At 39.5% G+C, this 24,683-nt stretch overlaps 2 protein-coding genes across 3 annotated transcripts; both read right to left on the reverse strand.

Annotated features, from left to right (window-relative positions):
* Positions 1 to 469: 469 nt before the first annotated feature.
* On the reverse strand, positions 470 to 4,163 carry tnip2 (TNFAIP3 interacting protein 2). Of its 2 annotated transcripts, none has more exons than XM_034130234.1 (6): positions 3,701 to 4,163; positions 2,834 to 3,136; positions 2,624 to 2,713; positions 2,184 to 2,447; positions 1,953 to 2,069; positions 470 to 1,562 (listed from the first exon to the last, which is right to left on the reverse strand). In XM_034130234.1, exons 1-6 carry the CDS (start codon positions 4,010 to 4,012, stop codon positions 1,284 to 1,286), a joined length of 1,365 nt encoding a protein of 454 aa, XP_033986125.1. In that variant the 5' UTR covers positions 4,013 to 4,163; the 3' UTR covers positions 470 to 1,283. The 2 variants fall into 2 exon arrangements, with proteins under 2 accessions (XP_033986125.1, XP_033986124.1); XM_034130233.1 differs by having other exon boundaries at positions 470 to 1,565; positions 3,701 to 4,160.
* A 3,343-nt stretch (positions 4,164 to 7,506) lies between these two features.
* Positions 7,507 to 10,546, reverse strand: sfrp2 (secreted frizzled-related protein 2). Its single transcript, XM_034130235.1, has 3 exons — positions 9,875 to 10,546; positions 9,542 to 9,622; positions 7,507 to 9,293 (listed from the first exon to the last, which is right to left on the reverse strand). Exons 1-3 carry the CDS (start codon positions 10,368 to 10,370, stop codon positions 8,989 to 8,991), a joined length of 882 nt encoding a protein of 293 aa, XP_033986126.1. The 5' UTR covers positions 10,371 to 10,546; the 3' UTR covers positions 7,507 to 8,988.
* Positions 10,547 to 24,683: the final 14,137 nt, after the last annotated feature.

Raw genomic sequence — 24,683 nt, forward strand, 5'->3', positions numbered from 1 at the left:
CTACACTAAACCCATGACAAGTGAATCACAAACAGTACTGCTGGCCTGTTTGTGTCAGAATGAAACAGACTGCAGACTGACTGACGGCACAATGTTTTGGTCACTAATTGATCCGCGGGCTGTTGTTGGATGTAACCTGAGCTAAGTCTTTCTCTGGTCCTCTCCGTACCCTTGTAGTGTTTCTCTACAGCCAACAGCTGGGAATATGGCTGTGACAGTACAGCGTGCCCATTCAGGCAACACTGGGAAGGGGTTTTCCACTGCGCGCAAGCACATACACGTGACACAGATGGACACACACTAACACACACTAAAAGACATGCACACAGACTTAGATTAAGTAGCGCCAACATTTTCGTGGTTAGGCTATGATCTGTGGTTACAGCTCGAGGCTGCAGACTGTCTCACAAATTAAAATACACCAGGCGATAATAAAACATAATTAAAACTGTATTAATTCACCTTCAGATAAAGTGTGGTTAAACAGTCTTTTATTACAAAAATAATGTGTTCAGAAAAACAGCACAAGATCTCCAAAAATAAGCATATTATTGTCAGTTGGGATACATCTTTACACTATTACAAAAAAGTGGATTCAAACATTGTTTTCCAGTTGTAATATATTTAACAGTATTTATCTCAAAATGGCCACGAAAAATGTTTCATGACTTCAGTGGAAAAAAGCAACAAACATTGCTTTGCCGTTTCCCAATTATTTATACAAAAATAATAAATATTAATATAATAGTTATATACTTTAAATCTGTTATTAAGAATATATAATTTACAGTACAGATATATGTTAATTTCAACCAAAAATAAACAACTTATAGCACCACATTATCCAAAATAAGAAGCTTATGCGTCATGAATCTGTTCAAAAGTATGATTCAGTTTTTGGCAACATTTTAAGAAAGTGCAACTGGTTTGTAATTTGACACATTGAGGTATATGGCATTTGATATATTGCATTGGCATCCACTTCCACACCACAATAATCTCCTGCATTGCGACAGGAGAACAGCACGGCCCTGACACTGTTTACTATGCAGATTTAGAGCAGGCTGATGAACTCATTTCTCTTGCAACAGGGGAACTCTGGGTTGTACAGTTTTGCTTCACTATGTACAAACATCTCAAGTCAGTCATTTCATTTGTAGTCAAGTCTCTGTGAATTTCTGAAACTCCACTCAGGTTTTGTTCTGCCGTGTAGTGCTGCTCTTCAGTGTTCAGTTACTGTCAGCAAAAGATAAGTGTCTTTTCCTAAATGAGTGTTGTTCCGTTTATAGTTTGGCACACTCTTCACAATGGTTCAGGTACTCTGCAGCGTCCGTGTCTCCATACAGGCGGAGGCAGTGTGGGCACTGTAGCTCTGACAGAGCTGGGGTCTCGTCCCATGCCGGGCTGGGGGGGGCTGCGGCGGGGGCCACAGGCTGCTGCTGCGTCTCAGCAGGGTTCCTCAGGAGAGGCTCGGAGGAGTCCTTGTGTCGCCTCGAGGTGATCCTGTGTGCTATGTGCACACGACACATGGGAACGACTTCTCTGTTGTCTCTGCTGGCTCCCTGCTGAAGACAATTATGTTCAGAATGTTAGGATTGCAAGACGACATTTATAGTACCAAAAATCAAAAGTAACAGTTGGTAAAATTAGGAGTGAGCAATTTATCCGTTTTTTTCGTAATCGTCAACAAACCCGCACTTTGAAATGCAAGTGATCATTTGTTTGTCTCTGTTGCTTTCACTTCAATGGAAGAATGTTGAAAATGTCCCCAATTGTTTATTCAACCATCCATTTCTTAAGTTTGTGCAGCATGCAGAAAGCAGCAGAAAAGGCAGCACTTGTTATAAAATCTATTTGTTTATCTATCCCAAGTAATATCATTTAACTCACTTTGATCAGCCTACTAAATATACACTAATTTGTTAAAGCACCTTTAAGGACTGTGGTCTCACCTGTTTGTGTAGCTGCTGTTTCAACTGATGAACCTGCTCCTTCAGGTCTTGGATCTTGCCATGTGCTCGCTCTCGGTCAGCACGCTCCGACTTAAAGTCCTCTTCGTAGATGAGGACCTTATTTGGGAAAATAACCGTTAGTCTTTTTTCTTCATAAAACCCAAGATGCATACAGTCAAAGTCTTCAAAGTAGCAGAATACTAAAGTGCACTGAAATGGTTTAGCACCAACCTGCTGCTCCAGAGTTTGGATCCGCACTTTATCCTGCCTCCTTGTCTCCTCCACTCCTCTACTCAGCCTTGCACACTCATTCATCTTCTCCTCGAGTAAGCCGTTGAGCCTGGAAATTTCCTGATGAAGCAACTCTGTGCTTATGGAGCCGAGCCCAGCCATCAAACCCTGTCTGGGTGTCTCCTTCAGCCTCTGACACAAGCCTCTGATGTAGTCCTCCCTGCTGGAGTCATACTTTTGCCACTGCGTATTCAGACTTTGCACCTAAAAAAGAAATTACAACAATAATGTTAGATCAGACTCTGAACTTCACTCAGATGTTGAATAACAACACCTTAGTATTGTCAATAAAACATTTTTTAGTGACCGATTGATTAAAGGAGACATTAAAGGAATGCCAGTGAACAAAACTTGTAAACTTATTCTGGGTGAAAACGTACATATGTCACTCGCTGCTTTAGCTGTTGATTCTCCTCCTGAAGTTGACAGATTTGGGCGTTAGAACCACTCATGTCAGATGACTCTGCCGTCTGTAAAAAATGATGGATGAGAGGTTACAAATGTGCCTTCCCAAAAACAAAAAACAGTGCCAATGATGCCTTTAAAACACCAAATTCACAATGAATCACCACAGCCAAAGCGCCACACACCTCCTTGGTCCTGTGCTGCTCTGCCACAACCTCCACCTCTCCTCCGTTCTTCTTATCCCTCTCCAGCCGGGCCAGCAGCTCCTGGCACACCTTCACCGTCGCTCCCAGCTGGCTGCGCATCTGGTCAGCCTCCTCGGCCAGCGATGTGCAGAGTACGGCTCTGGTGGCCTCGGACCGCTCCCTCTCCTCCAGGGCCAGGTGCAGCCGGTGGATCTCCCGGTCCTTCTCGTGGTCCGGCTGCCCCCTGACGCCCTCCAGCTCCAGATCCTTCTCCCTGAGCAGGGCATTCAGCCTCTGGATCTCCTGGAGGAGGAAGGAGAGATTAATTGAATGACTACATCAGTTTGAAATGGGCATATTGTGTGTAGTCAATATGTACAAATAAAATATTTTATTCAGATGTTTGCTACTGACACATGTTCTGTATTTGATCCTGTTTTAATCATATCTTCTTGCAACTGTCTTTGAACATATTTTGTTGTAAATAAACATTCAATATGTACAAATACAATGTATTATTCTTGTGTTTATTACCAATACATGTTCTGTATTTGATGATTTTGTAATTTATATTTCTACTTGCATCTCTGAGGATATCTTAGAACATATTTTTCAGTAAATCATTTAAAATAAAATGTTTAAAACATAGCCATGACTTCAATTCAATAACTCACAGCAGGATGACAGAAACAAGTGTGTATTCTTAGTTCTTGACAAATACTTATGGAAAGTGTACCTTCATGGTAAACAGACCCTTTCCACTGTACTAAATGTTTCCCATCAGCTTATTTTAGGCTTTATTATGTATGTAGGAACATGTATCGGCATGGAACAACATCAAATGATCCGTTTTTTTCCTGAATTTACCTCTGTTTGTCGAGTTGCCTTGAACTCCATGTCGTTCCTCTTCTGTTTCAGTTTGCATATTTCTTTACACAGGCTCTCCAGCAGAGACTTGGACGGCCCTATGACTACAGACTGGTTATCTCCCACCGTCACGTAGATCCTCTCATATCTCCCCAGCCTCGTTTTTAAGTCTGCGATGATATTATCCTTAACATAAAGCTGTTTGTTCAGGAGGTCTATTTCCTGGCGCGTCTCGTGATACAGAGTGTTGAGCGTGCTGCAGCTCCGCACGGTCTCTCTACGAAGATCCGAGTTCATACTGACGTTATCCATAGTTTGCTCTGTAGCTTTCACAGTATGATCAGTCTTTTAATAATCCAGCATTTGACAGCTCTTCTTATCGCCCTGTGTCTTTAGAAATGGACCGAGGAAGTGAATTGTGTCGAAGGTTTTGCGCACCGATGTGGAGAATAATATCCCCCACTGGGGGATTTCCTGGGGAACTTCCCCGCGGACTTTTTTTTAGCTTCGTCAAACTGAGTCTGCTCTCAGACTCACGGTGCACCGTCATTGGAAGGTAATAGGGGTTTTATAGCCTGCTGGCACAAAATGCTAAGAAAATAAAGAGACACAAATCTTCACAAATAGCTAAACAGTTTAAAGGTACCATCAGCAATGGCTATGCTGCCTTCACAGCCGTCGTAAATTTGCACTCTCCACACAAGAGGTAGGCCTACATGTGAACGCAAAGGAAAAATGATAACACTGTTTGCAAAACTGTTAACCGCAAAATGAGTGGTGTTGTTTTGTTTTTGCACATATCGTGGCACAGGTGTAAGCAGTTGTGTAAAGTAACTAAGTATATTTACTCAAGTACTGTACTTAAGTATTATTGTGTCATACTTGTACTTTACTTCTCTATTTCAAATTGAATGCTACTTTATACTTCTACTGCCTCACATTTTGTATTGTATTTTTGAGTCCACTACACTTATTTAACAGTAAAGCAATTAAAAGAAGGAATCCTTTAATATTCTAGAATATACTACTTTCAAAACAGCCATGGTGCATAATGGGTACTTTGACTTGTGATACTTTAAGTACATTTAGCTGACAATGCTTCTAAACATTTTGAATGCAGGACTTTCACTTGTAATGAAGTAGTTCTACTTTTGCTTAAGTAAAGGATCTACATACTACTACCACCACTGGATGTAAGAAGTAGAAGTAGATAATGCACCTCATCCCCCCATAAGAAACAGAAAGTAGCTTCATATAGACCTTAAATGAAATCCCCTTTGTTTTTAGCTAATATTTTACATGGGATGACACATAATAATTCCTTCAAAAGCATACAATTCGCTCATCGGTAGTTTACAAAGTTTCCAGGCATCCCGCCCCCTAAACTTTACATTAGTGCATTTGGAGTGTCGCAACAAATTCCCCAAATACTTAAGAGGTATTGATTTGTAGCCTTTAGTGCATATAGAATCATAATACCTGAGTTTACCACACATACTGTTAGTTATATGTTTTTTTTAAACTCACAGCAATATCATACAGTATAGTGAGTATGTTTTTGGAGATTATGCTTGTATTTCAGAAGGGAAAAAGTACATTAGCAAAGCATCTCTTCCCTGAGGTGTTGAATTGACATATTGACATTTCAGTTAATTAATTCAGGATAGTTCAATACAAATAAATTGAATTGATTCCAAGTTAAAAAAGACAACAGTAAAGAATAAGTAAGATTATTAGTTTAAAAAAAAGGCACCAACATAATTTATTGTTCCTGATGTTTCACATACACTTGATTTATGATTGAGTATCAATCAACAGTGTAAAGTGTGATTACAATTGAATTAATGTAGTTAAATTAAAAAACTATATTTCCATTTGAAATATGCTGGAGTAGATGTATAAAGTCACAGATAATGGAGATACTCGAGTCAATTTGTAATTATATAATAATTATTTCAATCACAACTCTGTATCTAAGGCATCTAGATGATTTGCAGGCCCAATTCAGGGTTTATATGAAAACACGCACAGCCCTTTAACAAACAATGCATACAGATTCATACACACAACTTGTTTAAAATGTTCAAAAACTCCATTCCCTTTAGGATTTTACCCTGCACTACACAAACAATCATTCATCTAATCATTATCAGGTCAAATTGAAACCGCTGTCTAGACTGTAGGTGTAGAGTTAAACCCCTTTAGGATTCATTAAAGAGCATCATTAGTGCTACTGGCCGGTGGGGAGTCCCAGGTATTTCTGGGTCAACACACCATAATTTCACATAATGGATGTTGAGGTGAGTCATTGAGGCCACATGGCAGTCACGTGACAGTTGACAGAGCCACATGAGTCAAGGTGTGAAGTGTGTTAAACCCATGAGGGAAGAGTTGTCATGGCGGGAATTTGAGTGAATATTTTAGGCCAGTTTCACTTTTGGTGCGATTCTGAAGCAAGTGTGGCTTCCCACCTCACCTGATACTCTGAAGAGAAGTAGCCTGAATATTTTTAAATGCCACCCTGACACTCCCATTTTAATTTCACTTGTAGTTGCACCTTGATCATGTGACTCCAATAACTCAGCTCAAATGACAGTGTGCACAAAGACGTGGAACTCACCCGGGACTGCCCCACTGATTCAGCCTTTTGGACGAGTGGCAAAACCTCTCAGTCCAGTAGGTACTTTCACCTGTTGGCATAACGATGAGTCATGACTTAGGTGAAACTACCTGGACACACTTTACTGCACGAACAACATAAGTTGATACCTCCAAGTAGTTTGTTGAATTCTGGACATGATAAGTTACAAAACAGATTTACATAAAACATTTTTTTAAATCAAAAATAATTTAAAAAAATGATAGTCTTCACTTCTCAAATGTGAGACTGTGCTACATCTCTCCTATAGATTACATATCATTATATATGTAATCTTTTAACTTGGGACTTTTATGTCACACACAACAAGCAAAAGTCCCCATTAACTGAGGGAAACTGACAGACATTACACTATACTTCTGACCAAAAAATACAATTATTAAATCAAGTAAAGGCAAATAAATATAAAGTCCAATTGAGGTTCACAAAAAATAAAAGTGGAAAAGGGCACAACAGTAAAATAACAAAATATAATCGAACCAGTGATAACTTGACAAAGCAAATACAACAGTTCATATCGGTCATTGTGTTTTTCTATGTAGATAAAATGGGATTATCTAAAATATTAGATAAAGTTTATGAGAAAAAACAACAAGTTTGCCTTTTAGAATATTTTTCTTGAATTTAATTACCTATTTGAAAATGTAAAATCCCCAGGCCTTATTCTGACCCACTGTTAGTGCAAAACAAAAGGGTATCAGGAACATAACAAGTTGTTACCATGCGTTTCTCAAATAAATGCTCAGAATATACAACACTAGCTTTAACATACCGCCAAGCATAAACAGCCTATATCAACATGTTCATGACGTATAAGTTGGCACTATCCGGAAAGACCAAGATTTATTTTTATTATGGTATATGTCATTGGAAAATAAAACTTAAAATGCATTGTGTTGCAAATAAATTATCAAATGCATCATATGCATCCAATTATTACCATGAACAGGTATTATCATTGGATTCCACTAGATGGTGGTATTTCATTACCAATACCATACACTGTAAAGAGAGACTATAAATATGAGAAAGGCTTCTGTGGGTTTATTTTCCATCTTACTGTAGCGATGATAATTATATACAGTCCTTTATTCCCCGTTTATTTGTGAGTATATTGGTATCCTGTGACACACAACAATGAAATGAGTCATTTCAAAACATGTAGGCAGCTTTTAATTGCTAAAAACTTTACACAAGAATAAAAGGAAGTATTTGATATTTACACAGTAATACTTTTGGAAAATACTTTACATTGCATATACACACACACAACCACTTGATTATTAGTGCCTAACAAGTAACTTCTCATCAAATCAACACTACCAACCAAAAACATCCTCTAATAGTACATATAAACCAACTTGTGTTACTCACCAAACAGGATGAAGATGCAATCCGACATAAAAGTTTAAATGAAATATGAAAGTCTGAAGTAGAAAAATATTTGTTTTGCCATACGATTGTAGAAAACTATGCAGTAGCTCAAGTACAAAAAGATAACCAAGAGTATTAAAATGTTGAACAGGAAGAGAATATAGCCAGCTATCTCTCATTTTTGCTTGAGAAAACGGTAGGAATACAAAAGCACACACGTTATTGTTTGTCTTTGAACATCACACTACGCACACAGGGATCCAACTTCACTCAATATGCCACACACAATATCCATCAGTTTTGTTTTTGTAGAACTATGATAGAAAATAGTTGCAAAATAGATGCGAATAACGTTTTTGTAGGAACAATTAAGTTCCCCCAAACATCTTACCAGAGTTCACTTTAATTTACCATGGGTTACTGTTTCTTGACCTTTGTGATGTATTTTGTTTACCTTTAAGGTGTTTTGAATGTTCCTAAGCAGAGGACTGCTGATGATTTAACCCTTGAGGAATGCCCCATGAACAAAAAAGTTGTATTATCATTTTCTAAACTCACCCCTCTTGTAGGATTTACCAGTAAGACACATCTGCCTGTGAGTCCATAATTTTAATCCTGGATTTAAAGTGCTGCTAGTTTTCTCTCTAACCATGTAAATAGTGATTGTATTGCACATCAGCTGAGTGTAATAATGAGGTGACAGCAAATGCAGCTCCCCATGAAAACACACAGCACTTTAAAAATGGCCACTAAGGGGCGCCCAATATCCGCAAAATGAATGGGAGTCATTGGAGGAAAACAAAAACCTTACATTTATACAAGTTAGGGTTAGGGTTAGGGTTAGGGAATTCATACCTACTCACTGTAATAGTGTGTACTAGATATAATTGTGTCAAAAGTCATGGCTGTGGGATTTAGCCATGTGTGCTTTTCAAAAATATTGAGGCCTTTTTGATGAATTTAGTTTGAGTGTATATGGGAATTAAACCTTTCAGAACATTACATTTATAGGAATTATAATTATAGAGTTTAGCCAGCAGATATGCTATAAATTGCTTAGATATTGAGCATTTAAAACTATAAACCAATGTGAAACACAGACAATGGTTTGTTTCTATGTCCAATGTCCATGCTAGACTCTAAATAGGAATCTATGAACCATAATTGCAACTTTTGTGAGACCTGGAGAGAGATAATTAGAAAAGAGCTCAACCAAACCATTTCTTCAACAGTGACACATGCAGTTTCTTCCTTCTTAGCACTGTAGCTTGCGGATGCTGCGGGAAATCCTCTTAAACTCTCGCTGTCCCTTCTGCCAGCGCTTCAGAGAGGTGATGACCAGATGGCCGTCCAGCTTCTGGCCCATGACCAGGTAGGCAGCGTGGATGTCGTTCATCTCCTCACAGATGCACTGCAGGCCGTCCTTCAGCCACAGCACGGTCTTCTTCAGGTCTCGCTCCGTCACCCCATTCAGCTTGTAGATGGTCTTGCTCTTGTTCTCCGGCACTATCTTGGTGTCACCGTTGATGTAGGAGATCTCTTTAACCTTGATCTTTAGAGCTTGATGGAAGCAGGAGAGAAAATTATTAAATAAAGATCATCCTTTTTGACCTGTCCTAATGAAAGCCACATGAGAGGGCATTTGCTTTTTGATACAGTTTGGTGCTGAAATACATACAATAATGGAAGTTCAAGCACGGAGGGATATACAATATACATTTATTTATTTGTGACAAAGTTGATATATTGGGGCCCCTGATCTCCACTGTGGGAGTTACTACCATAATAAAATAGGTGGGTGAACTTACCAAAGTCATTCTTGCACAGGTTGTCCACAATTTCGTTGTCATTTTCATCTGTTTCCTTGCAAGCATCGCACACTCTTGGCACTAAAAGACAAATAAATGTGTTAAATATGACATAATCAACATAAGATGTGCACAAATAAGTAGAACACAGAGATTAATTTGACTACAGTGCATTCTGGTGCAATAAATTGATCGATTAGCCGATATTAAAAATGAAATATTTCTGATCTCATGCATTTCATGAAGAAGTCCAACACATGTAGCGTTTACGCACAACATTGGACATGGTACATGTACAAAATACAGTTTAAATACAGTTTAACGAAACCTCACCTTCTTTAGTGGCTGGCACGAGGTTATCGGCCCCAGCAGGCGGGATGCACAGGTCATTGTCCAGTGGGAAGCGCTCGCATTCCAACATCTTTGGCCAAGGGAAGCCGAACGCGGACATCACGGGCGCGCAGCCGTTCCTGACGCTCTCGCACAGAGACCTGCACGGCTGGATGGGCTCGTCCAGGTCGTCCAGACACACGGGTGCGAACAGGGAGCAGAGGAACTTCCTTGTGTCGGGGTGACATTGCTTCTGAATCAGCGGGATCCAAGACGAAGCTTGCTGCAGAACTTCATTCATGGTTTCGTGTCCGAGCAGGTTCGGGAGGCGCATCTCTGTGTACTCTATATCGTGGCACAGCAGGAAGTTTGCAGGAATCGCCTTGCAGTTGTTCTTTTTGTAGAATAAATCATGCTGGCCGAAATTGTACAATCCGTGGATAGCTTCCAAGCAGGGTAGTGATATTACCCACAACACTGTCGAAATAAAGGCCCTCATTTTGTATGAGCGTAAAACCTGCGAAATGTAAATGCGCAATCAGGGGTTCTTGAGCATCAGTCAGCGTGGATGGAGTCTCTGTCAGTGGCAAGCTCCTACTGTAACAAGAGGTTTTCTTTCAGGCATGTCTGGGAGGAGTCTGTCTGTTGTGCGTAAAGACCGTTTCTCCATTCAGCACTTGGTTTCCTCACATCAGGAGAACCTTGTGAACACATGTGTCTCCTCAGTCCAGAAAAAATACCAACACCCTCAGTTGTTACTCCTCTGGGTCTGACAGTCATTTTTTGATTTTTAATTATACCTCATATAATTTTATCACCAGGCGTTTTCTCAACTATTTCCCCCTCTATATTTCATCTCCTGCCCTTCATGGAAATCATAACAAAACGTGCCTGACAGGTTTTACTCATTACGCCCAAATCAACAGAAATATATCCTGAGTGATCCCTTAACTGGCTTTTTTTAGCCCCATGCTGTAAATAGTTTGGAAATGTTGTCAGTGGGGGCATTTAGCTCAGCTCAGTGGAGCGTTAATTTTCCATCATTAGGAGTTCAGCGGGGAAATCCTCCGGGCAGGTCTGCAGGTTATACCACATGGTGATATATTGTTTGCCCTGGTGTGAGAAGCAGACCTCCACTCAGTACACCCTGGGGTGAAACCAAATCTCCTCCTTGCACTGCAGCTCTGGCTCCTCTCCGCTCTCAGACCCCCTGAGCTACAGTCTGGTCTGCAGACAGCAGTGTGGTTCTTCTCAGGATTGACCTCCCTCTTGCTCTGAAATGATTGAACACTTAAATCTCACATGTGATGTTTGTATAATTTTCTAGCTAAAAGGGTAAATTCACCCAAATTACAGAAACATATTTTCCCACTTATGCATTGTGGCTATAGATATTCAGATATATTTTTGTTTACCTTACCCAGATTTAGAGATATGTCTCATATGTCTCGTGTTGCAGCCCACAATACAAAGTAGGCACATTTGATTTAATTTGTGGTGCTGAATAATCAGCTGCAACATGTTTTTTTTTTTTCCTGAAGCAATGAAATGTTGAGCATCTACTCTAAAACAAGTCTAATGTGCACATCTTGATTCCTGTACTGTCACACTTTAGTCTCAGGACCTCCCTAACAGCTCATTCAATCATTAAACAGTTCATGAGTCACTTATTTCAGGGAAGAAGTATTTTAATAGAAAACAAAGTTTTAGTTTATTTTCTCTGAATTAAACCTGTCATTAAAGTGTATAGCTCTAGGTGTGGCAATATTTTTTTTTTAGCAGAACTCAACAAAGACGATCTTTTGAAAAGAGGTCCCACTTTTTTTCTTTCCGTACAAAAACAAACCAGAACGTATAAAAACGATTTTGTGAACTTGGCATGCATAAATAGTGTTTTATGCATAAAGTGCTGCCCCCATAAATCTGGTGTTTGACCGTTTTGCTACTCGAGATACTGTGTCTCGCAACTCCTTAACAAAAGAGTCTTAATTAAATCAGATGCATCATACTGACCCGTTAATTCACCTAATTGACATTTATAATAAATATATTGCTTCCAGAAACTGATAAATTCGAGGAAAGCTATAGCAGTACATGTTCTAACTGGTGTCTGATGGTCTACGTCTTAGTTTGACAATGATGAACATATCTGACTCTTTAGCAGCTTTGACTTGACTATGTCCATAAGATTGTTGCTAACTATGTCTTTCTACATTTATGGGCCACAAAGGTGATGTAAATAGGGTTTTTAGAGTTTGTTTTACTGAAAACAGCTGCCTCTCGCAGCTGAAAAGCAAGACTATAAAAGTGTTAAAAGTGAACCAAAACAACAGAGTTACGATAAGTGAAGAGTCGGCTGATTGTTCCCTGTAGACATCTCTCTGTGTGACACATTGGGTATTTGATTTTGTATTATTATAAAAAATCCATGCTATAGCTTTTAAAGGACAAAATGTTTTCAAAGCCTATAAGGTATGAGGTTGCATTCAGAGCAAAAACAAGGGTCTGTATTTGTGGGGGTGTGTTGCTTCAGGTACCAGTGAGACATGAAATACGATCCAGGAAGTTTGAGTAACAGAGCCATGAGTTTGAAAGATAATCAAATATCAAAACACTGCACACCAGTTTAAAATACTCTGAGAAAACATTGTCCAATTCTGAAAAGTTATCATGGCGAAAATAATCAATAGTTGCGATGATTTCAACGTAAACTGCAAAACTTCGGACTCATTGTTAAAAAGTAATCTACCAGGAATGGGCATTCATGTGTATTAGATTAGCCACCACATGGCCCTGCTGAATGATGTCAGTGCCGGACGACCCTGCACTTTCTTTTTTTCTATAGTCCTCTGCGTTGGCACCCACCAGACCGACATCATATAACTGAATGAAAAGGTTGATTTTTTTCATGTAGAGCCAATGTTGATCTGAATGTGGCCTTAGAGCAGAGACCTTACTGGGTCTTCAGTCTGTGTCAAAGGTTCTACTTGTTTTTATAGGGCAACGCTCCCCCTCTTATCCCCTTTCCTTCAAAGTGTGTTACTTCTATTCAGGTCTCTGTAGAAACACTTACACGGCCATTTAAGGGCTGAAACCCCCAATAACCTGCAACTGGACTCCCTTTAGCCGAGCAGCAGGTCAGCTGGCTGTGCTGTACCTGTGGTGTGGCAGGTCACATGCTAACCTCTCTTGAGCCACTAAATGTGATCAGCTGTGAACGCACGCATGATGCACTTTTGGACTGTATATGCAATCTCTTATAGGACATGCATTGATGCGTTCGATATATATCCAAGACATGTGGTAAAGTATTCTGAGTGATACATCCGACATAATCCAGCTTGTCTAAAATGACAAGAAACAAAGGCTTCAAATGTTGGAAATGGTCCAAAAGGAGATGAATGGACTGCGACTAAGATTGGATAAAGACTCTCCAAGCATAAGGCTTTATTTCTCCAAACACATAACATGCAGTCTCCATTAACAATACGGTTTCACAGACAGTCAGGGTCAGAGGTTTGGGATAGATGTAAGCTGATCCGAGGCCTGTGCTTAAAGTCACCCCAGCAGGTTTTTATTACGGCTCTGTGTGAAAATGAGACGCAGCTTGTCGGACCCAATGGTCCATCTGTAGCCCAGTAACCCTTCATTTGTTATTTCTCCATCCACTGCTATCCAGCCCTTTACCCTTTCCCTTCATTTTTTCATAAAAATCAAGGGCTAAACTACTGTCACAAACAATTACAGGATGTGCAGGTTCAAAAGAAGGCAAAAACCCAGTGGAAATGTTTGAGGATTTATCCGGTGTTCATGAAGACTCCTTGCTCAGTGTGAGGAGCATCAAAGCCATCGGGACTGGTCTAATGTAAACCAAACCAACCCTGTTTTTATAAACTGTTTCTCAGCAGATCCCACATAGTCATATTTTTATGCAGAAAAGCTGCCTAGCTCCATGCAGAAGCATCCTGGAATTTGCGTGATTTGGTGACACTCTTTTTTGCCGTACTTTAAACGAAACACACTAGAAAACCTAAACCGACAATGAAGAGATTTTTCTACCAAGTAATTCATCTGTGTCATATTGGAGACTTCAATTGATGACCAATAATTATCAGTAACTGCAATGTTGCACTGGGTGACATTTGATATTATTGCCATATGGACACTGTAGGAGATTTTGAATCAATCCAAAATACACTGATCTGCTGTTGTAAAAAGTCACTATTGCACCAAATACGTATTAATCCGCAGATGAAAATAGTCTCTAGAAAATGCACCATTAACTCCTGTTTTAGAGTAATGTTGACCCAAAAACACAGTGAAAGAACAGAAATGTACTTCATCGGTTGGCTACAAAATTCTTTGTGTAGACTTCCTAGAGATGGTCTATACATTTTCAAAAATGGTGTTGTCTTCTTGATAAACTAAGGATCAATTAGTAGCCTAGACCAGAACAGATCCACAAGCCTTCACTGGTATTTATCTTCCACGACCCCTTGACGGCCAACTGAGAATCAACCATACAGCTCTGAACATTGTCAGGAAGTGCACTAATGAGCTTGTTAACTTCAATCACTCCTTCTACATAGACATTTGGGAAAGAATTTATCCCATCCAAGAGGAATTAATCTCATTAGAGCTCCAAAGTCATATAGATTTGGCCTGCTTGGCGTAATTGATGTTCCTATTGTACAGGTCTAATTGACTCAGTATGGGGTTTCTGAGCAGCTGTGGGACGTAGGAGACTCCACCAGACTTTGAGCCGACCACATGCCTTTAGAAAAGTAGGCAAGGCAGTGGACAACAATGTGGAAAGGGCACAAGATTATTTGTATTTCCTGCAAAAGTTTGAAAATGTTTCGTTTTCGTAATTGCTCAGTCATCTTTATGAATCGAGTAAAGCGATAATTTGACATGAGGATATTGTAGTGGTAGAAGAAGTACAAAGACCTTTTATTGAGATGCAATTAGCATCACTACAGTGTTAAAATACTACAACAAAAAGTGCCCCTGTGTGTTATATGAAAACATAATAAGTGAACAAAGAGTGCTGCACTCAGAATGTTACTTCAGTTTAGCAATACCTCAGTTGTTGCTTTGTCTTGGACGGTTAACTTTTGACTCCCTACTACTGATGTTAATATCATATGTTATTGCAAAGCCCGTCATGCAAAGTTTAAAAAAAAAAGTTACTTAAATAAAAGTACATTGAATGTAAAATTGTGCAAAATGTCTCTTATGCAGCTGCCGGTAAAGATAGGGCTAAATGTGACTCTCCTGGCTGGTAGCTAAATGTATAGTAATATATCATCATTTATTTGTTGTTTTATTTGTTCATAAACTTATGTCTGCATACTACAAGTTGCAGTTTTATGGGCGTTCATGTGCCAAACCATTTCTTGGCCTGTGAGCAGTAACTTCCAGAAAACACAAGACTTAGGGAAATAGTTTAACCTTTTCACACTTCTGGGTTTTGTATGGAACAAGATATAATGTGGTAATTATTGAGCTTTAGAGGTGGGAGGATTGTGTTACCTAAGGACAAGAGCAATAACGTAAGACAGACATTTTTACTTATGACCCTCTTGATGCACATTAAACAACGTACACAACCAAACAGAAGCAGGATAGGTGAGGCAGCCTCATGCAAACACATAGTTAAAGGTAGAGCTCTGGCTTTAGAGACAAGAGAGAAGTATTGTCCTTCTCATCTATCTCTCAGCAAAGTGAATAAATGCATTTCTTAGATTGTGATGACCACCATTCAGCCATGCCACTTTATATCACTCAAGATTTGTGCCACGGCAGTATCATAAAGCAGCAGTTAGGCCGGCAGCTTTATGCTTGCAGGAGGAGCAGAGTGAAGAGCACATCTTCTGTAGGGCGCTGCTCTTTGACCTCTGACGGATACTGAAGCTCGAAGACTCACACTGTGAAGGGCTCTCTGGGGATATTTTACAACTTAGACTAAAGTACAAGCAGCCTTGCCATGAGAGAAGTGTTTTGTGAATGACCCGTACCTGATCACCCCATACAGAGCTGGGAACCTCAGCTCCTCTCCACCTTCACACATTCCTCACAAAAGGGAAGTTGTTGTTCTTTACATAAAACCTTCCTTTATCTTGAGTTTGGGGCATTTCCATTTTTTAAAGGAGGATTTTAAGACAAAATGCTTCACTTGTACTCCTACTCACAACCTTATAATAAGACCTATTTACTTTAGAGCAGATCTTTGATGACTGCAGCACAGAAACAGAGGAGATGGCACACCCTGAGACGTTTACTGGAGTCATTATAAATCATATCAATGGGGATTCATTATATGTAAGCTGAAGCAATCTGTATATTTCACAATTGACTTGAGTTAGTCAATCAATTAGCTGTTTTAATAATATTTATTGTAAGGTTACACCGCTTTGATCTCTTTTTATTTACATTATTCAGGGTCAGAAACGACATGCCTGTTGGCATTTCATTGATCATGTATTCCTCAAATTTGGTTTTCTTTTGTATTTATTTTTACTGGCAAAAAAAACCTTACAAATTGCAAATACCTTTAAATTAAATATTGTTTGTCGTATATCTGTATAGATTAATATGGTAAAGGAAATTGACAAATGATTTGATATGTAACATACTTTTTCTACCAAGTCAAATCTTCAAATGATTTTACTTCCTACAAAGACAAGTTGTCCGTGTCAGGAAACAAATGACCACTCAGGCAGAAGTCAGGGATCATTTGCCTTTTGACAGTTTATGTTGTGAAATATAATCTCACAGTCCTTCATCACAGGAATTTGGGGGTTGGAAAAAAACTAAAAAGAGAAACCACCCCTCTTAATTTTAGCGATGGTGGCAGCGGGTTAGCAAGGGACCCGCAGTGACCCCTGGAATACCAGACACGGGCTCAAGTGTAAATAAAGGTTTGGTATTCATTCACAGTTGTGACACCACAACAAGGACACATTTTGTTCTGAGTTACAACTGTGAAGAGTGTGTGTCAACCTGAACAGAAACAGATATTATATCAAGTTCAGCCCAAACTCTGAACAACCTCTGCTCTGCGATTCAAACTTGTCACTTCAAAACAAGATTTGACTTACTTGTAGATGCTTTCTACAGATTCAGGAATGGGACAAAGCTATTTAAATGTATCCATCTGCTACGAAAAGAGTACGGAACAGTTGCAGCCGGTAATTAAGAGTTGTGTTATCCAGATACCCCGGACACAAACTACACACATGCATCAGGGAATAGGGTATGCTCTTCATCGGTTGCTAGGAAACGTATTTGGAATGCAAGTGATATAGATGTGAAGTAAAAGACATGAAATTAAATGTGTTGTATCTGTTCATATTTAAACTGTGTCTTACTGATTTGACTTGAAAAGCAAATATCAAATGAAAAATGCTCTGCACTCTTACTTACTCCAATTTGCTGTTTTTCAATTATAGAAATTCTTTGAAAGTTTCTCCTTCACAGAGCAGAGCAGCTGCTTTGATTCCAATGTCCACACTGTAACTACTTAAATGATTTTCTCCAGCATAATCTGCTTTTCTGCTGCGTGTCTGTTTGCCTAATTTGTTCCAAATACCCTTCATTACGTATGCCACTTCAGCCTAAAGGATGCTTTCATTTGTCCCAACACAGTCAGCTGTTAATGTTGTTATTCATGACTATTACATCTGGCCAAAAGTAAACAGCTTACCAAGTGACAAATGGAAGTTGTGTATTTTGTTGCATTTTGCTAAAGATGTCGACTTCCTGACCTCAAACATGTGTTTTCAGTCAATTTTCCTCTAAAAACCAAAAAGCAGACCAAAACTACATCATTATTTTTGACTCTCAACACAGTCATTTGGTAGTAAGACAAAAAGAAAAGCTGGACTACATGAACCTCATCAATGTCAAACAATAAATATGTATTTATTATTTCTTTCTCATTTCAAACTGTGCTCTTTACTTTGTCTTATTATTATTATTATTCATCTTTTCAAGCATATAATGTCTGGCATTCTTATTTTCTGCACAGTTCATGTTATGGCTTATTTCCAAAAATAAAGTTTCTCCTCCGACGAGGTAAGTGCTTTTGTAAGATTGCCAACTGCACATTAAGTCGTCTAATGGACCCACAGACATGTCATCACTGCTTCCCTGATGTTTTCATATGAAGAGGGCAACAGTAAAACCCCGCGTGGTGAACTCTCCCACTGTGGTAACAGAGGAAAACTCCCTGAATGCAGTCAGAGGGTATCACCCGGCCCTTTATTATTCCTCAGTGCTCCTGCAGAAGAGAGTATGTTAGCATGACTTACAGTAGCGCCACCTTTTGTGAGTGTTTCAGCCTAATGGGAGGTGGAACGAGCCCGAGGCAGAGAGCATTAAACTTGCAGAGTCCTGCTAAGAGGAGGAAAAGACCCTGAGTTATCCTGAACTCTTTGGGGAGACACTTCACTGCACACGCTTAAAATTGGCCTCACATTAACTAAATGATGGCTCCCCTTTAACGCCGAGGGCTTTCCAACCTCAAACATCCAACAAAACGACCTCCAAAGTGCTTCTGCTGTAATCTTTCGACATTCTGCTTGCATTTGTCAGAGCAGGATGAAACAGAAGCCCAGAGAAAGTGTTTTAGAGCATCATCATTGCATCACAAGGCACACGACCAGAAAGTAAACACAGCCCTGCTTAGCTTTCATCGTAGTGCTCAATTAAATATTCTGCAAATCTTTGCTTCACAGTCCTGGTTAAATGATGGTGATGGCACAATATAAAGCTATAGTAATCCAACCATAACATCCAACCAAGCTTCCTACAGCCAGAAGTTACGTATGCCCTATCAGATGACACATCCAGTGTACACAAGCTTAAATAAAACATTTATTTTAATCCATTCCATGCATGATGTCTGGGGTTTAAGGCTGCTTTACAACTGTAATGCTTAGCAAGAAGCGACAAACTCACTCAGTGTCAAAACAATGAGACTGCTTAGTTTGCCTTATTTTACAAGTATGTACTGTTGATATGCCAAAGAAGCAAAAAATATCACATTGTTTCCAAAAAGTAAATATTAAAACTAAAGGCTTCATTGTATTCTGATCAAATAAAGCTGGTATTCAATGTTTTTCCACAGGCACTACTATTCAAAATTATTTTAGGGCTGATGTAATGCAGCATAATCTATAATAAAGTAATTTTTCATTTAATGTCTCAATCCTTTTAAACAGCAGTGCAAATATTTAAACGCACACATGCTTTGTGCTCCTGCAGATTATGTTCAACATGAAGGGATAAAATGAGCTCAACATGGGACATTGTGTATAGTCCTGCACTTTCCCGGGCCTGGGAGCCCCCAACACACATGCATACACACACACACTTACACACACACACACTCGCACACACTGAGCTTTTCCTATTGTGCCTCCCACATCTGTGTCTATGGCCCTAATTGTTTAATACCGCTCACCTTCCAACCTCCCTGTGCAGCCAAGGCACTAATAGGCCCATCAAAAAGCTGCCGGGGCGTCCAGTTTTTAGCCTGGGCTAACTGATGGAGATTTCACTGGTCAGTGGATGAACTCATGCTATTCAACACCTGTGTTTATTCCACATGGTCGTTGCGTCTGGATTGTGTATATGAGTGTGTGTGGAGGATGTTAGAGTGGTTTGGAAAAGTCTTTGGTTGATGCTTCTTCAGGGGGCGGAAGAAGAAAAAAGTTCCTGCTCTGTTTGTATCAGCCTGTCTGTCCTTAATGCATGCATGCTGTGGAAGTTGGACATAAAAAAAGTCTGTTTATTGTTGCACGTTTTGCACTGTACATCAAGTCAGTTCTCTTTCGTTAAACAGGGCACCAACAAACACTCAAAGCTGGCATCACCAGAGTGATTGACACTCATGTCTGTGTCTTGTTGCTACCTGTACTGTTTCAAATGGATCCACACACACTTAGGGACACCCAATGAAAAAGAAGGAAGACGGTTGGAAAAACTTGACCCCAAAGTTGTTTCATCCCCTCCATCCTCCTGATGACCCCAATGACTCATTTGGATGGACTCCATTTGGAGTAAATGGGAGGAAAGCTGTCAAAGCCACCTCATCTACGCAGAGTCAGACGCAGCCGTTTGAACCTGAGGTTGGGGCATAAATCTTCACCTCAGGCCAGCCTTGACATTCTGTTCCAGGATTGTGCCCCCCCCTGCTGTGGGCTCTCATGGCATCTCAGCCAGACCCATCCATCACAGGAGCACCAGGCCCTTATACTGGGAGCAGAGGCCCCAGTGGGGAGCACCTGCCCTGTTTTCCCCCTTGTTGCTAAAACAACCCCCACCCTTCAGTGTACACTTCATCCCCCACTGCTTCCCTGAGGGGTTACAGGTCACTTGAGGGTGTGAGACAACTTTGCATGTCCAAAAACACTCTTTTAAGGTGACATTCACACTTTAAAATATATTAGGCCTCACATTACACGCAGGTCAAAGGTTGAGATATGTTAACAGAAGGCCACACAAGCTACAGACAAAACATGAAAATACTCCGTACTTTTGCTAAGAGTAAAAACTACAAAAAGCACGAAGAAATGAAAACGCCATATGACACACGGAGTAATGGACAGCATTTCAGAAAACCAAAAATGAAAGCTGCACAGCAAAGATCAATCGCCCTTAGAAAACTCCAAACAGCTTTTATACAAAAGAATTGCACTCCTCCCATTTTTGGTCCATCTGTTTTATATATCGTGGCCAAAAAAAACATCACTGATTTGATTGGACCCAAATGTGATGCTTGAGGCTCCTTCATACATCCAAAGCCTGTTTGACCCTCCCTTCTCCTGCCCTCCACCAACAAAGCTCCCTTTCCCTCTCCCCACTGGCCTTGTTTAAGGGGCTTTAGGTTTGACTATGTGTATGTTATATGTGTGTGTGTGTGTGTGTGTGTGTGTGTGTGTGTGTGTGTGTGTGTGTGTGTGTGTGTGTGTGTGTGTGTTCATTTTACGTAACAGTGGCTTGCTGTTGGTTTGTCGCAGCCAACTACCTTTGATAGTGTTGTAGTGATATAAATACAAAACTCACCAATGGTGTCAAATGGAAGCTGTGCCCAGACATATTTTGGCATATTGTATGTATTTGGTCATAAACCAGAGTATTGGGCAAAGTTAACTTTCAATTGTTGCAACAGTTTAATCAAAACCACAAATTCCAACTCATGAATGCACAAGAAGGAAAGTCAGACATATCTGTACAGTACCAGATTAATTATCAATCCACCCACTGTCTATTAGATAGATATTTCAGTATATTATATATTCAGTCTGAACCAGAGTTTGAGACCGATTAACGGACTGAAATTGTCATCCACACTTTCATAAAACTAGAACGAAAAAAAGGTATTTGGAGTGGTTTCTTTTGTTTCTGGGAAATGTCTTCACTTAATAGCCGTGAAACTGGATTTTTGTTGAACCAACTCTTTAGTGGGCTCAAAATAAAAAATGCAAAATAACATCTGAATGATGTATTATAACAAATAGCACAGTGTAAAGTGGGTTTAAGAGGTACAGTATTATTCAAAGATTCACAGCATGATGTTTTGCAATCAAAATGTCAAGCATTTGCTACAGACAGAGAAAATAGGATTAATGAGGGTCTAAAAGTGATAGAAAATCAACCAAGCAACAAGTATTTCCTACAAGTTCCTACTTCTTCTCAGCTTTTCCACATCATGTCTGTGTTAATTCCAGTTAGAACGAGACAGAGCCACACACCGTGGCATATATCATCCCACACACTTGTCAAACATCTGAAAAGTAGATAGAAAGGACCCTCCACATGGTTCTGATAAAGACAGAGGTAAGCTGTGGACAGGGCAGTTTATTCATTCCCGTTCTTTGGTTTAATTATTTATGTAAAGTGCGTTGTGATTCCTTTGGGAAGATTGCCCAAAAATGGCTTCAAAAATAAATAAAGCCTAAAATGGTCAAAATGTTCAACATGTCTTTCTTCTGCTGTGTCTCCTTATGTTTTGGGAAGAAAAGTTACAAAAAACAGGAAACATTTGGATGCTTTCCAGCCTGCAAATGAAGCATAAAGCGTGCTCCTTTTGTGACAATGTTTACACAATCTCTCAACAACACAGCTCAGATGAACTTAGGGATTTATGGAAACATATAAAGACTCTTTACATATGTTGATTCTCTGGAGTCAAAGGGCCCAGAGGTAACTTATGATGCTGAAGATGATGATTTATGTTTTTGCCAGAAAACCTGCTGACAGACTGTAAACAGATTCTGGCTCTCTTCCAAACTCCAAACGTATCTGAATTCAGTGCAAACATAATTCCCCTGCAACCAATAACTCAGATAAGAAACATAACTACACCTGTGTTTATTATTATAAAATGATGAAATTAATAAAGTAGAAGATCTTGTCAGAATTTTGGTTGGATTTTCTGTGTGTGTGTTCAACTGCAGGACCAGCGACTTATTCTCACCATTTGTTTCAAAGTTAGGTACATTTTTCACTTAAAAAGCCCTTTTATAGTCATAAATTAGAGAAAACACCAACATCCTTAAGAGTATACATTTGAGAGAGTTGACAAGTGAGTTTACTAGACCTCTCTATAAGCATTTTATTTTTGCTTAGCTACACACCCACATATCCAACCAAAATGTTAGGTATCATGTTGCATTGTGGCTAATGTACGTGCCATATTCTGACGAGGATGATGAATTTGTTGAATAATAAAGATTGTAATTTATCTCATTTCTTGCTGAATTCGTTTTTTTTAATTCGTTGAAGATATTTATAACAATGTATATGTGTGCGAGCTTTTGAGGAATGAAACCTGGTGGCTCACACTGGAATGAGCTACTTGTGCTGTTTTCATTGTCCAGTCTTCAGTCTATAATCTCTGCCATCTTTCATGTTGGCCTAAGACACACGTGTCAAACTCAAGGCCCGGGGGCCAAATCAGGCCCTTGGTGGATTTAATTTTGGACCGCAGGATAATTTCTAATTACTATTAGATCTGGCCCGCCGGTATATTGCAGCACACCTTCACTCAATCCTGAGGATTTCCTCAGCTCAGAGCCTGACCCCAAACATTGATGAACTTGCACCCGAGATGAGATGCCAAGTATCTGGCTTGAACTAGCATCACAGAGCAGCAAACTGAGTTTCAATGGATGTTTCCTTCTGCCCTTTTTTTCTTGCGACAACAGGGCATGTTTGGTTTTTTCTTTGAGGGAAATTGTTTTTTTGAAGCTGGAAAAATGTAATCCTAAGAAATGACTCTGCAGATAGAGCCATAAGAAATGAATGCAACTAATTGTTTAATGTTGTTTTTATAGGCAATAATTTAAGCTTTGTTAGTTCCAGGTTTAATATGTGCAATAAGTTCATTTCAATAAGTTTTGCAATAAACCTTGAACCAGTCCGGCCCTCGACTAGTACCGATTTTAAAATGTTGGCCCACTGTGTATTTGAGTTTGACACCCCTGGCCTAAGAGAACTTCAGAGGATTTCCCACACGCTGTTGTTAAAGCTTTACTTGAAACAGGTGGAATATGTAATGAAAATTGCATGCTACAAATCTGCATCACATAAACTTTTACTTTTATAACCGTTAGGTAAAACTCACTGAACCCCTGGCAACAAACATAGCTAACCCGGATCAGACTGCTGCAATTACACTTAATTACAATCTTCATTTGTCAAGGTTAAAACCTCCACTTTAGCTAAAAACAAATGTATTTAACACGCAATAAACACAAACAAAATGTCTACCACTGTTCTGTATATCATCTCCTTCAAATTAGACTTTAGCCAAGAGGAAACATTAACAATCCATGAAAACCTTTAAGAAAACCTTTCAAACCAACCAATAAAACCGACTGTCCACCCGACTGTTTTCCTGCTTCACAACCATTTGCTCCACCAACTAAATGTAACCTAAATTCTTTTGGTCCATTCATCCAGCCTCAAACCCACTGAGAAACAAAACCAGAACAAGCCAGACACCACAACGCAGAACTTGTTTAGAGGCAATTCAACAGAATCTAAACAGAGATAAATATGAAATACAAGCCAGGATGAGAACACAGCTGTTATTTGTCACAATGTCTCCTCTCCATACTCATTATCAGATTGGACCAACAGATTATAATCTTTTCTTCTCCGTACTGCAGAAAGAGACGGCTCAGGGGGAATGCCTTGAGCTCAACCAGGACCAGAATTGACAAGTGGTGATCTAATGCAGATGATAGAGCTCTATATTCGCCTCCTCCAGCATAATTTGCTCTGGTTACGTTGATGTGCTTGATTACCAACTGCACAGAGTGGGTAGCGGTCTTGAGGCCCAAAGCCCCAATGGGCTCGAAAAGCCCCATGTTCATCATGTGTCAACTGGTTTGTGGTGATTTGATTAATTAAAATTGTGTTTGGCAATATGTGCCACTAAAGCACAGCTGGCATCATATGGACTTTAAGATACAGAAGGCCCTGCTTTATTAGCTGATCTTGAAGCCCTGTTTTAAGAGGGACCCTGTATTAGCCTGGTTCGGAAGCTCTGAATTTTGTTCCATTCCTTTGATTTGCTAAGTAATTCAAACATGATATGTAGGTTGACACATGCTGTAAGTCAACCTATAGAAATAATAAATCTGATATAATTTCATTTTTATTGGGTCGTCAAGACAAATGTTGTCTTCTCCATTCAATCGCTAATATTGCTGTACATTGAAAAGGAGGTTGACTTAATACATGTCAGTGTTTGTAGGTCCACTTAATGTCTGATGACATTTTTATAGTAAGAAGA

Source organism: Trematomus bernacchii, unplaced genomic scaffold (genome assembly GCF_902827165.1).
Source record: "Trematomus bernacchii unplaced genomic scaffold, fTreBer1.1, whole genome shotgun sequence".
NCBI classification, from domain to species: domain Eukaryota; kingdom Metazoa; phylum Chordata; class Actinopteri; order Perciformes; family Nototheniidae; genus Trematomus; species Trematomus bernacchii.